Source organism: Eulemur rufifrons, chromosome 6 (assembly GCF_041146395.1).
Source record: "Eulemur rufifrons isolate Redbay chromosome 6, OSU_ERuf_1, whole genome shotgun sequence".
NCBI lineage: Eukaryota > Metazoa > Chordata > Mammalia > Primates > Lemuridae > Eulemur > Eulemur rufifrons.
The window spans coordinates 61,928,962-61,947,052 of NC_090988.1; the positions used below are offsets into that span (position 1 = coordinate 61,928,962).

General features: G+C 52.0%; 1 protein-coding gene across 2 annotated transcripts in view; it reads right to left on the reverse strand.

The window, feature by feature from the left end:
- GALNT18 (polypeptide N-acetylgalactosaminyltransferase 18) overlaps positions 1–18,091 on the reverse strand; it is a 317,297-nt gene that overhangs the window by 129,210 nt on the left and 169,996 nt on the right. For both annotated transcript variants that reach the window (XM_069469581.1, XM_069469580.1), the window contains exon 3: positions 12,388–12,554. In XM_069469581.1, coding sequence (XP_069325682.1) covers positions 12,388–12,554 — 167 coding nt within the window. The remainder of the gene's footprint in view (positions 1–12,387; positions 12,555–18,091) is intronic.

Here is an 18,091-nt window from a genome sequence, read left to right on the forward strand (position 1 = left end):
CAACTAGAAACCTGGCAGTCGGCATCTGTGTCAATGAGGGCTGTAGAGTCTGTCTCCTGGCCTGCCGTCATCCTTGGACTAAAGTGAGCCCCAGATCTGGTTCACTGATGCCTCCCCCTTGCGGAGCCTCAGGCCTGGTACTCGATTTGCTGAATGAATGACTGCAGGGGCAGAATGGGCGTAAGTCCCTGTGGGCCTGAAAAAAAGATTTGCTTCCCCAATTTAGGGCTCCTGAGAGTGGATTAGAGCTTGATACAAAACAAAACAAACAAAACCTCCCCAAAACTGCCTCCCCCAGCCCCCATCCTGAGAGAGCAGATTTCTGCTATGCAACTTAGGTGGGCCCGTACCTGCGGTGGGACCCTTAGGCCCCCGTCATTTGCACACACTTCCCCAACTCCCAGTACTGTCTCTGACACAACCTCCCACCCTCGCCATCAAACTAGGGGGTCGCTCATCTTCCGGGAGCTCCGAAAGCTAATTATGCAGGACAGACACGGGTGGTAGCTGGGGTGGCTGCAGGATCCAGCTCTCGTCCACACACTGCTCTGTTTGCTGAGTGCTAAGGCTCTGGAGCTACTGGAGGCCACCTGGGGCACTGCACGGCTCGGGACTGCCTTTTGGGAAATCAGTTCCACCAGAAGACATTCCATACTCCAAAGATTCAATATCAGTAGGAAATATTTGACTTGCTGGGTTTCGAACAGTTTTAAATATTTGGGCAAGCAGAGGGAGGCCCCAGCCCGTGAGGAGCGCTCTGTGTTGGGCTGCACTTGTTGTCAGCACCGGTTTGTCTTTTCAAGCTGCTGAGCAAGATAGGCTGAGGGCCAGCACGGACAAGGAGACCTTTCCTGCTGGCTGCAACGTGGGCCTGGGCTGTGTTCTCTGGCCTTGCCCAGGGACAGCTTGATCCCAGCTGCTGGCAGCAGGGCCCTCACCTGAGGGCAGGAGACACCTCTCCCGACTCCCCCAACACTCAGTCTAAGCTCCAGTTCTGGGAATTTCTCCTGCGACAGATGGGCCACGCAGCTGCCCAAAGGAAGAGGCCTTTTTGTATCTGATTCCTGCCAGCTTCATTTATCAAAAACTGGTCACCTTGGCTAGTGTATAAAGCACAATGGTCCAAAGCCTCTTGCTGCAGATTGCTGAGAGGGAGCTCATGAGCTAAGAAGGCAGGCCCTTTGCCCTCCTCCCAGGTGCTGTCTTTGCTTAGCAGGGGTGTATTGGGGAGTTTCGGATTCCCTAGGACAGTTTCCTTTATCAGGTAAAGGATAGGAGGCCAAGAGGAGTGATGGGCTACCCACACTGCTGCCAGACTCAGGCAGGCTCAGCGGTGCAGCATGCTGGGACCTCAGCAGGGTGGCTGGTGGGGACAGAGAACTCAAGAGCTCACTGGGCTCTGGGGCTGGTCCACAAAGAGGCAGAGTCCCCAGGGGCCTGCACACACAGGCATCACCAACCAAGGATGCTCATTTCAAGGGGAGGCGCTTATCCGTGGGGACCCAGACTCTAGGATGCAGAAAGCCAGGTGGATCAGACCATGGGACCCTCAGTTTGGTGGTACAGGGAACAGAGCCCCCTCAGGGAAGAGGGTTGGCCAGGGCTAGCTGGGAAGCCAGGGCCCGGCTAAGGGGACGAGGTGGGTGTCAGAGCAAGGCTCCCTTCCAGCAGAGAACTGCAGATTGGTGGGGAACAGAGGCAGATCAAATGTAGGACCAACTCAGAGAAGGTTGAAGAAAGCTGGGGCTGGAGGCCAACAGGTGCAGGGAAGTCACCCCAGTCTGCAGCAACTCTATCAAGGTAAGGCCACCCACTGGGAAGAAGAGACTTTTGCTCTCCAGAGGTCAGAACTGGCTGGACTACTAGCACATGGCACTTTTATGTGCCTTACAGAAAGGCACCCCTCTGGGCCACCCAATTAGAAAAGGCACTTCTGAGACAGACGCATACCAGGATGCATGACTTAGCAAATGGAGGTCATGGACTACATTTTAGCCCTCATGTGCCCCTGGCCTGTGTGCCTTGGTAAAGGGCATGACCTGCAGAACCACGTGTGGAAGTCCTGAGAGGTAGGGTCAGAAAGCAACATAGCTGAGTCTGTCTGATTCCTTTCTGCCAGGTCACTAACCAAAGCCGGGCCCAGGCCTGGAGTTGGAGCTTGAGTTAGCAGGGAGAGACAGGCATCTGATACTCAGAGTGGCCAGGAACTCAAGAGTCGTACAGCGCATTAGGGCAACGGCTTGGGAGAGTGCCGCTGGACACCACCTGGGGAGACACAGCTATGGCCATGCCCAAGAGGAACTCCCAGGCCTGATGGTAAAGGATGTGGCAGGTAGAGGCAACCCCAGGCAGTAAGACGCAAAGGCAAGAGCATCCAGAACTCTTGGCAGAATACAGTCCTGGGCTGCAGCCCTCAAGGTTACTGGATACCTACTGCCCATCTTGTGGGTCAGCCTGGCCGCACTGGTCAAAGGCACAGGGGTGGGCGGTGACAAGGAGCCTTCGGCTGAGCAGGCTGGCAGCCCTTGTGCTGGGCTGTGTAAACACCTTTAAGCTGCTTGAGTCTTGGTCATAATTCAATTAGCTATATGGGATTCTTTAAGCTTCATAAAGCACAATACTGTCGGAACATTCTTTTCCTCTGCTTTTTAAAATTTTTGCAATTATTCCAGCTGCATGCAAAGCTGTTGGTAGTTTTACAGCCTGGAATGAGTATCTCTTGTGTAGGACAGCATCTTTGAAACATTAAACAATGATTAGGCAGGCTCTGGGCCAAGGGATATGGGGGCTTTGGGAGGGGTGGAGGGGGACCCAGCAGCTGGTGGCAAGCAATCTGGGGAGTTCTGACTCTATTTCATCACTACATTGTGATTGTCTTACCAAGTATTAAAAATAACAATGATTCACAGTTGTGCAATTATTTGTCATTCATCAGGATTTTGAAGGCGGCTCCAGGTAGTGGTGGGTAGTGGAAGAGGCTCAACCCACTGTCAATGGGGACTGAAACACCACTGCTCACGCAAGCACACACAAGCCCAGTTGCCTGGGTGCTTGCACACACTGCGTACACATGCTCTCCACTGCATAACTGCACACACACAGGTCCACATCCACCCACAAGCACACTCATTCACAGACACACTCACACAGTGTGCACATGCATGTATGAACACATACATGCACACACACATGCATACATTTGTGCACATGAACACATGCATGCACAAAAACACACGTGCATGTGCGTACTTGCACACACTGCTTACACATGCTCACCACTGCGTAACTGCACACACACAGGTCCACATCCACCCATGAGCACACTCGTACACAGATATACACACACACACACACACACACAGAAACAGCACACACATCACACAGAAACAGCATATACATGCATGCATGAATGCCTGCATTCATGCACACATGCATACACATTTGTGCATGTGAACACGTGTACTCGCATGCACAAATACACATGTGCATACACATGCACAGGCACACAAAACACATGTGCTTACATGCACATAATGCACACATACACATGAACACAAACATGTATATGAGCACACACATAGTGTTCACGTACACATGCAAATACATGTACACACATGCATGCACACACATGGGCGTGCCAATTTCTCCCTATTTCAAAGGGAATAGGAAGCTGCCTCACTCTCACAAGGTGACCTAAAGTATGGCTGCCAACTCTTCAATTACCTCTCACCAGACAAAAGCCTAGAAGCGTCTGTGTAACAGTCTCCCCTTCTTATTGAACCCCAGGCAAAGCTCCAGGCAAAGCTCCAGGCCAGGAGGCAGCCATGCCCTTCTCTGAAGTTCCTTCTTTGTTTTCTACTTCACTGGCCCTGCTGCCTAACATATCTCTCCAGAGGGGATGGAGGAAAAGCATGAGGACAAAGTTCAAATAAGTCGTTTGGAATCTGAGACCCACAGTGCACTGGAGGCAGCCAGTTTAATGGCCAACGGTGTAGGCTCTGAAACCAGACAGCCTGGGTTAAAATGGCACCTCTGTGTGACTTTGGACAAGTTCCTTAACTTCTCTGTGCCTGTTTCCTTGTTACATAAAGTGACATTGATAATGGTCCTTTACCACTATCACAGGCACTAATTAATATATTTCATATAAGAAATACCTTAGAACAGTTCTGGCACATACTTAATGCTCAATGATCTAGGGGTGCCTGGTCAGGACTCTCTACGTGGAGCACGGGGAGTCTCTCCAGTCTGAGACCCAGGCCTGGTCAAGTGGGAATCAAACTCCAGCCCTGGCCAGAGGCAGCCAGCCATGTGACAGTATAGCCAGGCGCCTGGAAGCCAGCCTGGGGAACCCTTCCTGGCCAGGCCCGCCTGCTGCCCTGACACCGAAGCAGATCTAGGACGCCAGCCATCACCTGTACCCAAGAGGAGGACCAGGGAGGCTAAACTACACCAGGACTCCAGGACTCAGGTCCACCATTTCAGTGCATGTGGCAGCCATCCTAGTTCTGTTCCACCCTCCCTAAGAAGCAATGGGGAGGGCTGGCTGTCGGGGTGGTGGTGGGGGGGGGGGGGGGAGCCTTGGAGGAAGGAGCCCGTGTCCATGCACCTCCCAGGCTCTGCAGTGTGGTGAGTAGAGGAGACACAGGTGCCAGGACCAGCAGACCTGGGTTTGAATTCCTGTCCTACCACTTCCTGGCTATGTGGCCTTGGGCCTGGTCACTTTTTTTTAACCTCTCAGAAACTTAGCTTCCTCATCTGTGAAATGGAGATAATGACCACATCTACTTCCCTGAGGGACTGCGACTATTCTTTTGTCAACAGAATTGATTGAGTGATTACTGTGAGCTCAACATTAGGCCAGTTGTTGGGATACTGAGATGACCGGGACTGCGTTCCGCTCACACTGGTGGCTCCGGCTGGTCTGCAGTAGACCACTCGCTGTAATGTAGTGCGTCAATAACCAGGTAAAACACGGTGTGACAGGGAGGAGCCCAAACATGTGGGAGCAGCTGGGGCGGGGTGGGGAGTGATGGAAGACTTTCTGGAAGCAGTGGCAGCAGAGCTGACCTTTGAAGTCTGGAGCTGGGCAAAGAGGGGTGGGAGGACATGCACCCACAGAAGAGAGCTAAGCGGAGCAAATGCCCGGGAGCCACCATTACCCAAACCAGGGTTGTCGGGCTGTGGCCACCATGCCCACACACGGTACAGACCAGCAGGAAGAGCTGGACACTGGGCGGGACAGGCAGACAGCACGGGGTGGCTGGGGAGCGGGGAGCCTGGCTGGAGTGAGGAGCCCCAGGGTCCTGGCTCAGCTCTGGCACACAGAGACTGTGGTACTCTAGTGGGTTTCTGCCCTGCGCAGGTCCTCAGTTTCCCCCTGAGAGCCAACTGGGGTTTAACTGGTTGACCTTGGGTTCTGCTGGCCTGTGCCCATCTGTCTGTCCTTCCAAGGCTGTGGCAGGGGAGGGACAGCTCCCTTCTGCCCATCTCCCAAAGCTCACCCATTTCCACGCCTTCTCCTGGCAACAGATGTGAGAGGCTTTGAGCAAGCACGGCCAGCATGAAGACCAGATGTGCGAGCAAAGGAGAACTGTGAGCAGGAAGACTCAGGCAATTCAATCCCAGCCTTCAAGTACGTGACGTGCTGGGAAGGGGCCAGTCTCTCGTCTGCAAACAGCAGCAGAAGACAAGCATCAGGCTGGAGTTAGGCTGAGCAAGGCACTGCCAACCAAGAACAGAGAGAAATCTCCAGGGGATGGGATATGGAAGTCTTGAAAGAATATTTGATATTACCATTGCTTTGATGTGCTTTTAATCACACAATTCGGATTAATTTTGAAATTTCAAGTAGCATAAAAGAAGGGTGTATAATTTTTATGTTTATCAAATGAGGACACAAGATCAAAAAGGAAACAGAAACACGAAGTACAGCAAAGAAAATGTTTTTTTTTTTTCCTTCCCAGAAGGGGAGATGGCTGAACTGTGGGATGGGGTGACTCTGGGACAGCCTGAAAGGGCCGGTGTTCCCCGGGCACCTGCTTGGTGCCAGGCACAGGAACACCTGTGTCACACGAATGAGCTCCCAACATGCTTAGCCGGGTGCCCAGTCCAAAGTACAAGGCCATCGAACACCTGCTGAGGGATTGAAGCAGTGAAGGAACAGATGAATAAATTCATAAGGAAATGAACGCTAAGGGTCAAAGGCAGAGATGACACTATTGGCTGGAAATCCTGGTGCCTCTCTCCCTCTTGAAGTCTGTGGAGGCTGAATCACTCAGTCCCAGCTAAAGACATTGGCCCATTGGGATTCTCTGAGAAGCGTGGTAATTAAAACCAGGAGGCTCAGAGCTGTGTTCCCACCATTTCTTGGGATAACAAGGTGGAGAGGCAGGGGAGGGGAAACCTGGCCTCGGAGCTGCAGAACGCTTGGGAGGGTGGGTGACACGGAAGGGGGAGGCTCGGGGTTGCCCATCTGGCTCCAAGGACGGGAATGGGTTCAGGCCAGGTTGGGGTAGCAGCAAGAGAATCTCCCCTTCTGCTCCACCCCACTTTCATGACATCTCCCTGGGACGCAGCAGGCCAGTCCCAAGGGCCCCACCCCGGAGAGAAACACTCCACCCAGCCGTGCCAGCTGCCCGAGTCTGGCTGGGATTGCTGAGGAGGTGGCAGCTGTCCCAGGCCCCTGGGCTGCAGCACAGATGGGGGACAGCAATGAGAACAGTGCTCCACAGAGAATTCGACGGCCCTGGGAGGCTCATTAACATGCACGTTCCAGGCCTCGCCCCAGACCTGCAGAATCAAATGCATTTGTTCTTTCACTGAATCAACAGTTATTGAACACCTACAAATTCCAGACACTATTCTAAGTGCGGCCAGGGACAAAACAAACTCCTGTGTCTTCATGGAACTTACACACTAGTGGAGGGAAATGTGTAAATAAATCAGGGAGAGTAAACAGGCGTGTACGTACAGTGCATCAGATGGCAGGAGAAGATACGGAGGAAAAGAAGGGCTGTTGACGAGTGACAGGGAGGAGGGCTGCCATTTAAATGGGGCAATTCAGTGACAGCCCTAGTGAGAAGGTGGCATTCAGGCAAAGGCCCAAAGAGGGAAAGGAGAGAGCTGTGTAGATGCGGGGGTATGAGCGTCAGGTGGAGGAAACAGCAGGTGCCAATGTCCTGACGCAGGAGTGTTCCTGGTACAAACCCCCATACTTTTAACCAAGGTCAAACACTAAAGTCTGAGACTGCTGCAGCCCAGGGACAGCATCGTACATGGGAACCAGTCCCTGGAAAAGTGGAGCTTGTTTGGGAAGTTGCTAAGGAGGCAGAGAACCGGGACCAGGGCTCCTGTACAAGGACCACTTGCAGAACCTTCAGCCCGGCTTCCCAGAGAGAGCTAACCGCCCAGAGAGGATGGGGTGAAGAGAGCAGTAACTGGCCACCTCTTTGCTGTGTGTGAGAAAGCACAGGCCTGGCTCCAACGCAGTGAGCGTGTGGCTGAGCAGGGCCTGGGGACAGACAAGGCGCCGGCGCACGCAGACCTGTCAGGAAGGCCCGGGAAGGAAGACGTTCCGACAGCTCTACCCTCCCGCGTACCTTAGAGTTTTAACACCAACATCTCTTCCATCGCGAGTTATCTCACTCAAGCCTCCCAACAGTCCCCGAGGTAGGAATTATACATCTCAATTTTATAGATAAGGAAAATAGGGTTCGCGGAGGTTAAGAACTCACAGCTAGCAAGAAGCTAGAAAGAGCTGGAACTCAAAAACTGGCTGAATGCCAAATTCTGCGCTCTTCCCACCAGAACACGCTGCTTTTAAATGGTGGCTGCGTGTCGGCTGTTGTCATCATTATTATTACCATTATTGCCGTGGCTGCTGTTGTTTTTATCACTGTCATTTTCGCTCACCCTGAGGGCACCCTTGGCACCCTGCCGTGTACGTGGCACTTTCACTCCTGTTACTTCCCGTTACCCTCAGTGACTCTGCGAGCCAGGCAGGGCGAGGCAGGGCCCAATGTCCCCACACGGCATAAGCAAACCGGTGCCCGAGCACCCATGGCCAGGGAGTGGCAGAACGAGGCTGGAAATCAAGTCCTGTGACGCTCCATCCCCATTTTGTATCTATGCGAATACCTCCGGCAGGGACTAGATGTGATCCGTCATCCCACGCACGCCCTTGGCCCAGGCTGGGAACTCCAGAAGTGTTTGTTGAACTGAGCTGGCTTGAAATAAGTGAAAGTCTCATGCACAGTGAGAAGAAGCCCAAGAGAAGCAACCCCCCCCCCCCCCCCCCGAAGTGGAGCCTGCGCAGGGTCTGGCCAAGGCCACTTTCCTCCAAGTCCTCCAGTCCTCCGTCAGCCTGGAGGAGGGGCCTTCAGCCGTGTCCTAAGGCCAGAGAGGGACCCCTGCCTCTAAGAGCTCTCTCCTCTCAAGAGTTCAGCTCAGGCCGGCCTTGGGGAGCCCCAGTCCACACAAGGGCACTCCAACCAGCGCCAGACGGCTTCCCCCCACGTCCGCCCCTCCCAGGCCCCGCCTGCCACGGCTGCTGTGCTCACACTCACCGCGGCACCTCACTGCCTCCAGTGTCCCTCCCGAGCAGGAGAAAGACGAGCCCTTTCTTCCCACAGGTAATCTTGCTTCTGTGCCCTGGGTCTCATCTTCCTCTTCCTCCTCAGAGGCCCCGCTCCAAACCTTGGCCTGAGAGACTCATTAAATCACCAGATTAAATCCCATTAAATCACCAGAGGCAAGGCCTGGGCCCAATTTCTTAAAAGCTCTCCAAGTGATTCTGATATGCCCTCAGGGTCTCCAGAACAACCTGCCTTTGGAAAAAGAGAGAAGTGGAATAAAATAAAACACAATAGAACTGAATAACTTAGAATAGAATAGAATGGAAAATAGCAGAGTGTTTTGCACATTACACTGGTAAGTACTTTTTCTTAAAAGTTTTGTTTCAATTGTGTGTGTGTGTGTGTGTGTGTGTGTATGGGTGTGAGTGGCTGTACCATCCTGGGCCATGATGTAAATGCATTCCTTGCTATAGATTATGGTAATTTTTTATTTTTATTTTTGGAAAACTTTGCTCCAGTTCTTGCCTGAGCTTATGATTCTCTTGCACAGTCAAAATCCCCAACAGGAAAATCTCCCCTCACTGCCAGCTCTTCATCTTTGTCTGGCTTCATCACCTGTCTCCAACATTCCGCTAAGGTTTCTCGCTGAGGTTTCCATGATCTGTACCTTCCAGATCTAGAGGCTTCTTCTCGGACTCATGTCCTTCCTCCTGTCTGTGGGCTCATGAGAATACATGACTTTTGTTCCTAGAATTCTCTCCATCCATGGAGACTGTGATGTCTTCAGATTCTCCCCACCGTTCTTTGTCTCTCACCTGCTAACCCTCTTCCTCCTGACTCCTGAATATCTTACGCTAACTATTCTCTTAAGCTTCTACTTTATGTTCTCCCTCTCCTCTTTTGACACCCTGTCCTTCCAGTCCATGGCTTTACTTACTCCGTGCACAGGACTCCAAATCCAAGTTCACACATTTTCCTGTCTTGAGCAAGGTCATGCAGTGGGCTGGCTATGCGCCCATCTCTGGATTGGGGCGGGGGATGGGAAGGTAATGCTGCTCACGGTCAGTTCTCAGGCACAGAGGTTACCACTGCAGGCAGGGGAGGCGGGGAGGCAGGGAGGCAGGCAAGGCAGACTGTCATCCCCATTGCATGGAGGGAGAAACAGACCCTGAGGGGGTGAGGGATTTTCCATGGTCACTTATCCACAGCAGAGAGGGTCCTAGAATCCATGACTTCAGACTTCAGTCCAGAGTTCTTTCCCTTGACACCGTGCACTGGAAACTCAACATGTACAGAAAGGAAGCTACATCTGATTCATTAAACTAAAGCTTCTCGACCAGAGCTGTGAAATATTAAGAATGCTTTCTAAAACAGTGATGTCTAGACTCCACTTAGAATCTTCTGGGAGAGCTTTTTGTTTGTTTCAACTTAATATTTTGAAGTATTAATAATTATAGATTCGCAGGAAGGTACAAGAAGTTCCCGTGCACCCTTCCTCCAGCCTCCCCCAGTGGTAACATCTTACACAACCACAGTACAATATCAAAACCAGGACATTGATGTGCTATAATCCACAGAGCTTGTTCGGCTCTCTCTAGTTACACAGACAGGCATTCCTTTGTGTGTGCATGTATAGCTCTATGCAGTTTGATTACGTGTGCAGCTTTGTGTCACCACCACTATAAGTGAGGCACTTAACTATACCATTGCTATGACCCTGTAGAGCTTTGGCTTCGAAAGTTCCCCTAGGTGATTCACATCTGCATCCCTGATAAAGTACTCCTGTGCCCAGGCACTGCCCCTCCTGCCTGCCTCTCTCAGGGCATCGCACCACCCTCCTCTGAGTCGTCACTGACCTACCCTCCTTTGGCCCCTGCCCACGGCCTCTTAGTCAAGAGGTCCAACAGGTCCCCCTTCATGACATCTCTCAGGCCTACATCTTGCCCTCAATGCCCACATCCACCCACCACCGCTCCAGGCCCCTGACTTCTTGTCTGGTCTGTGCTGCTACGATAGCTCCTCATCCATTTCCCTCCTTCCAGACGCCCCTCTCCCCGGCCAGTATCATAAAGCACGTCCAAATCTCTCCACTGCCCAGCTCTGCCCCCATCATTCCTCCTTAACCAAAAGCTCTCAATGGTTACTGCCATTTACAAAACGAAGTCCAAACTCTTTCAGTTTCAATAGGAAATCCTCTATATCTGACTCACGCTCTTTATCTAAATTTCTAAAACTCAATATCAGCTATTCCCATATGACTTAGAGACAAAATGGGCATCCTTAAGGACATGAGAATGTTCTCGCCACGGGGAGGAAACAAAAAGCTCCAAGATTGCCTTCTCCTGGGCTCTGTTCTCACCTCTCTCGTTATGTGAGGACGTGCAGAATGGGGCCTAGGGATGGCTCTTACTTGGGATGTGCCTGTCCTTGAAGGATGGTTCCTCCTTCCTGTGCTGTAAGAAGTGGGGGGTCATCTGAGGTGGGTGCGGAGGTGGGCTGGTCAGGTTGTCTGGGGCCAGCTGCCAGGGAATGGGGTTTTCTGAGGCACCCATTCTGTGGGTCCCCAGCTGGGTGACAGTAGGCAGCCATCAGAGACGAGCACTGGGCCCCTTCCTGCCTCCCTCATGATGGACGACCACCGGTAAAGCTACATGGTCTGTTTGCTGCCATCCCTGATGCCTTTTCTTTCCATCACATCCGTGGAACAAAAGGAGTCAAGCAATTCCTGAGTGCTGCCCTTCAGAAAGCTCTAAATCCCCATTGCAGTGTTGCCCTGCACTTCTTACTACATGATGACAGAATGCAAACAAAAATTTGCTTTTTGAGATTAAATACATTCCAATTATCTGATATGTTTCAGCTTTAATTGATAACAAATCACAAATTGCCCATCTGAACTTCTCATTACAGCGACCGATTCACTGGGAAATTTACTACCAGACACCAGAGAGAAGGCTCAGAAGATAACACAAGCTCAGTGACTCTGCGATACAGTGAGGCCCAGCAGTCTATTTTGAAAAATCACACATTATCAGAGGCACATCCATATCAACGGTCCTATCAAGAACACTGGTTTTTAAACTGTCTTGAAACATGATCTTCAAGTTTAGAAAATATTATGGGAGTGGTATAGGGGGCTGGGGAGAATCAGAGGCCAAGGAGTGTACACCAAGGCAAAGAGGTAGCTGGTGGTGGCTGGAAAAGAGGAGTTGGTGAGGGGAAGGCTTAACCAGGTGTGTGCAGGCCACCCAGAGACTTGCTAGGGACAGACGGAACAGGGAGCAGGGGACACAGCAGAGGCTAGACATTCAACTGCTCCATTGCTGTCATTGGGTTACCCACCCACTACCAACCCCACCATCAACACCTCCATGCCCTCCGCCACCAGCCCCACCATCAACACCTCTGCCGTCATCACCCCCACTGCTAAGACAACACCAAAGGACAACCTTCCAGGCAGAGGCCAAGGGACACCACTAAGTGAAATGGTGCTTCATAGAAAAGAGTCACTGCATACGTGGTGAGGTGAAGGTCGAGGCCTTCTACCTTGTCTTATTGCACTGAAATGTGTGAGGAGAGAGTGGCCAGGCAGAGAGAAGCCTAAGGACCAGGCCCCTCTGCGATGCAGAGAGGGTGCACGTATGATAGTGAACCTTCCAAAGCAGTGGCCACCGTGAATTTCTCATCTCCAAGGTGACACCCCAGAGAAAGAGGCTACAGAGAGCCTAAAGAAAATGAGAACCCTGATGCTGAACGTCTGCTCATACATCAGCCAGGGAGCAGGGGCTGGGCCCCAGGGAGCGGCACTCACCGTTGCTGCTGTTGTCATCCACCAGGATGATCTCCTTGAGCAGGTGCGGAGGCGTGCGCTCCATGGCCGAGTGGATGGAGCGCAGCAGCACCGAGAGTGCTTCGTTAACAAAGATGAACACGATGCTCACCTCCGGCAGGCTGTCGGGGAACGAGAGGTTGCGGCACCTGGAAAGAAGGGCCAAGCTCTTAGATCTGTCAGCGGCTCAGCTGCAGTCACCCGGACACTGACCCACCCCATGTCTTGGCTCCAGCTTTCACTCATGCTCAGGAGTCCAGATTCTTCCCCGGGCCTCTTATTTGATACACTTAAGATGCGCCCTAAGTGTGCAGCAGAAAGGCCCACAGCCATTGGAACCAGTGTGCTCCACAACTGAGCGTGAATTTGTCAGTGACTATTCCAGCTGAATGTGAGCACCTTGTGCAGCACATGGTAGCTGGAGGGTAGTCTCTGAGTGTTTACTGGGAGAATGACTCAACGTCTTTAAATCCAAAGGGATGGAAAATGAAGCCAAAGTAAAGTCTTAGTATTTCCAAAATGGCAACCAACACCTGGGTGAGGACAGACCTTAGGCATCCAGCTTCAGTAGAGAAATAACTCTCCTCCTATAGACTTATACTCCCCTTCACTCCAGAAGGCACACTGCTTGGGGCCTTCCCTGCTGCTCATTCATCGCAGGGAGCCGGCTTCCAGAACCAGGTTGGCGCTAGAGTCAAGAGTCTCAACACTAATGACAGGGGAAAGGACCAACTCCAATCCCATTTCACAGATGAGGACACCAAGTCGCAGAGTGGTTGAGTCCCCATCTACGGCAGTACTGTGAGTCTGCTGCCAAGACAGGATCCCAACTCTGGTCTTCTGATATCTGCACCAGAGTTCCTCCCCAAAGGAGAAGTAGCCACAGAAGACACAGCCCCTAACTGGCCCATTTCCCCCAGCCGCACTGAAACCCTGAAGCCATTTGGAAATCTCTTACCCAAAGGATTTGAGGCAAACTCGTAAAAGACTGCATGCCACTCCTCATATGAAGAGGAACCCACAATGCTGAAATCAGACCCCACGAGAGGCCAGACAATAAGAGGTACCATGATCCCCAAGGGCAATTCCTTCCCCTGCAAGCATAGCCTTGGTGGGTAGGAAACCACTGCTGGTGCCCTTCCCTGCCTGAAACTCAATGCTGTTCCAGAGGCACTGAGCTCCCCTCTTCAGTATAGTTGAATGAAAGCACAGGGCAGAAATTACCCCCGTCCCAGGCCCTGGGCTTGGAGAGGAGGCTGCCCTCACCCACCACCTGCCACGGAAGGCTCCAAGGGTCCAGGGCTGGTGACCATAAGCCATTGCTCCAAAGTGAGAGGCGCGGCCAGGTTAGAACACGCAATCATGAGCATAATAGCATAGGGCTCCTGCTTGTCAGTAATTAAAGTGCTGCAGGATGGGAACGGGCCTGCTCTTCCTTAATGAGGAAGGCTGCGGGATAACCAGCACTGAGCAATTTGGAGAAATCACCATGGGGCCCCAGCCTGCTTAAGAGCATGAGATTAATAAACTAAAATCACCGTCTCTATGGTTACCAGAAATTTACAGAAACTTCTCCCATTCTATTTCCAGCTCTCCTCTCTCACCAGAGGGGGATGGGGGAACGAGTTGAGCCTTTTCCCAAATCTACTTCATACTTAGAATTTTAATAAAACCATCAAGTTAAACAGAGTGGTGGAGAATTCATTCTTTCTTATATTTAATGGAATAAATGCTTATTGAGCTTCTTCCACCAGGCAGGGACTGTTGTAGGCACTGAGGGCAGAGCAGGAAGTGGACAAGGTCTCTGTCCTCATGGAGCTTATGCTGTGACGGGAGAAACAGATAAACACGGAAGCAAAGAAATGATACAATTCCATGCAAGTGCTAAGAGGAAAAGCAACTCGGGGTACGAAGGCAGCATGGTGGCAGCTGTTCTGGAAGGGGTGGTCAGGCAGCCTCTCTGAGCAGGAGAGATTAGATCAGAAATTAAAATGGCAGAGCACATAGCAGTGAGTCACGCACATGTCCTGTGGGGCCGAGGGGACAGTGCTGTGGCCAGAGAGGAGGGAACCAGCTTATTTAACTGCAGTGAAAGGACGGAGATAGGGAGGTGGAGGGAGGAATTTTAGCAAGGGAGAAAGATTGGAATAACTTCTTAAGCTCATCAGACCCTTTCCAATTTTTTTTTTTTTGTGCTGCTGTGAATACAATTTTTATAACAGCAATTAAAACATTTGTGGTTGACAGTCAAGTAATTATTCTAGCTAGTACTTATTTATGGTGATCAAGACCAGCATCTGGGCTTTCCCTAGGCATGGAAACTGATAGAGACTAGTATTAATACACATACACACACACACACACACACACACACACACACGACTTGCTAATTGCATTTAAAAAGTAATACTATACACGGTCAAACGAATAGCACATGGTCTTTATTCTCCTTTCATATAAGTATAATGGGTTGCTCCCAAGAAGGTCAATATATAGGCACAAGTTCACTGTCCTTCCCACTGAACACCAGCAATGAAGACTGCGTCCCTGTATCTCTCTGCACGTCCCCAGGGGCTCCTCTGAGTTCTCAGGGCCTCACTACCCAGATCTCTGGGTTGTTCCCAGGTGTTTTTCTCTTCCCTTCTTAATTCTGAATATAATTACCCAGTCTCTCTCCCTTCCAAGAGGACCAATCTTAATTTCTCCCAGTAACAGCCACGACGGTTTGAGCCGCGGGTCCCCGTAAGCTGGTCTCCTGATGCTCTTTCTCTAAGCAGAATCAAAATGTCATATTTGTTTTATAAGCTAAAGCCTTCTGATCACAATTTTCACATGAAAGACTTTTGAACATAAAGTTTTCACATGAAAACTCTTTTGAACATAACTGAACACCAACCATACGGCATCATATTCGCATTTGTTTACTGTCTCCCTCCGTGGTGATGAAGCCCCCCGAGAGCAGGGGCTTTGTTTTAGTACCAGGCTGTCTCCCAACTGTAGACCATGGTCTGACACATGATAGGTGCTCAGGGAGTGTTTTTGGAATCAAGCAAAGGTAACAAGTTTGCTTATTTGACATACGGCCTACATGTCACACACACGCGCTTGCCCCTGATATTAGAATGTTCCTTTTTCTTACGAACCTTCTCTCCCTGAAGGAGAGTCAGGTCCTCTCACCCCCAGGCAGCCTCTTGTTCTCCTGTCCTCCCTTCCCCTGCATCGATGGCCCCAATTCCTCACATTCAGTCTCCTGAAGTTGTCACTTTCTCTACCCTGTAATTAAGTGATCCCTCCAGGCCCAATGTGCTGACCTCCTGACACCCTTCTTTTCTCTTCTCTCCCAGGAACTGCTCAGGGCCTCCCAGCCAGCACACCGCCTGCCCCTCTCCCCATCACTCACACCCTCCCTCAGCTGTCAGCTTGTCCACACCTGACCCACAGGGGTCCAGGTGAGCAGACAGGTGAAGAGTAATTGGGATAAGAAAGACGAGGCCGAGGCAGCAACATAGTTCCTAGGGAAAGATGAGGGCACACAGGTGCTGTCCCAGCTCTGCCCCTCCTCGCTGTGTGGACACGGACAAGCCACTTGACCTCTCGGCTCTGTGTCTTGGTCATAGAACAAGGGAAGAGGAAGAAGTCATCACTTAGAAGCCTTCCCTTACAGGATCGAGGGTCTTTTATCTCACGTGGCAAACAGAAGACATCTCATTAAAGAAATAGTTTGCAAACTTTCCCTCCCTCCCAACCAGCACCTTGTTGCCACCAAATGTCACAAGCAACATCCCCTTACTGCCATCCTGACTAGACAGGGTGACCAACTTGTCCTGCTTTCCCAGGACCTCCCCAGTGTTAGCACTGAAGGTCCTAAGAAAAGCAGGGCAGGTGGGGCCCTGTGCCTAGACCACAGCTCTCGAGGGCAGAGCCTGGCCTTCCCACAGCCGCCTGCCCCCTGCCCCGCACAGTGTCTGGCAACAGCGGGCATTCCATTCCACCAGCATTTGTTAAGTTCCCTTTCATGTTCCCCAGCACACATGTACACATCATGTCAGCACACAGGCTCATCTTCATCTCCACACGGATGCAGAACTTACACTGACGAGGGGAGAAGGCAAAAAGAGGGAGAAGAGAGCATGCCAGCATGCCAGGCAGATGTCACATGCTTCCTGTCATACCGTCATCATCATCGTGGGATGCCGAACTCAGGGCAGAAGCCTTCATGCTACAGCCTAGTCCTCCAAAAGGAGCACACATCCACGAGCTGCCCCGTGCCTCTGCTCCAGAGTCCAGCCACTCGCTTGGCCGTGAACCCAGCGCTGGCCCTGTGGGCCTTGCCTCTCTTGTTCACACCGCTGAGATGTCCTCCCCTAGCACCCGGACCCTCCAGGATGGGGCCACCCACTCCTGCGACAGCCGAGACCTTCTGCCACTCTTGCAGAGCCTCTTTCCCGCCTCTGCACTCTGGCCTCACCAGGGCAGGGCCAGAGGACGTGGAACTCCAGGAGCCACACCGGTGTGCCCAGCGCTTCCGTGTAGAAGCTGCCCGAGGACGCCTAACTGTATGAGAGCAAGCCCTTGCTCATTTTGAGAAGAGGCACATTCTCCTGTAAAATTAAGCCATAAAAGCTCCCTTTTTAATTCTATTCTTGTTCAAAGTTGAGCCATTTTCCGCTAGAGATAAAAACAAGGAGTCTCTGAGAGGGAGTGACGTGGTTGGCTAATAAGCCAGAATTGATGGTCACAACAACTCCACTTTACAGATCTCTGCACACACAAGGAGATGCGGGGACAGGGAGCAGCGAGGCAGGGAGCCTCCCTGCAGAGATCCCCGAGATGGTTTTGAGCTGTTTATGAGGCAGATTTACACCAGGAGCTCCAGTGCTGTCACCAGGGGAGGCAGTGCAGGGCCAAGTGAGGTGCAGCCGGCTCCCAGCCGCCAGATAAGACCCAAGGCGGAAACCAGACTTCATCTGTCGCAATGGACACCTCATCTTGGATGGCAGGTCCTCCCTTCTCTCCGACCTCAGTAGATCTGCAAGGTCCCAGCCCATCAGAGTAGGTTACTCATGGAGACCGCCTGGCCTGGGGGGTGGGGAGAGTGGGCAGACTTCTTCTAGAACGAAGATCAAAATCTTCTAGAATGAAGATCAAAGTAGAATGTGAACCGGGGTCTGTCCCAAGACACACTGGGCGCATGGCCCGACGCTGCCGGGGTTGTGGGAGCAGAGAGGAGGGATCCACTGGGACAAAGCAAGTGAGAAGGTGACACTCCCAGGTGACCATTCCCCTGAGGACGTTGTCTTGGCCCTGCTCTCTTCCCAGGCCTTTCCCAGAGAGGCCCTTCCCTCTCGGCTGTAATCAGTGCACAGGGTTCAGGTGTGCCACTAACCACCTGCGCACAAACCCAGGGAGATGATCCCGCCCCGGGGCCAGCGCCTTCTTGGCCCTCATGGCCACCATGTCCTCCCTCTAGCCTCTGCCCTTCTGCCTGCTCCCACAGGACTGGCGTGGTCCTCCCCCAGCCTCACTCGGGTACATGTCTAGCTTCTTCCAGACATTTCCAGGTTAGATAGATTCCCAGGCCTGCCGGCGCCCAGACTGCTGCACTTGATGAAACCCGAGGACGAGGGCACCGTGGGGATTCTCCCTGGCCGTGAGAACAGTCAGGCCTTCCCTCCCTCTCGTGGGG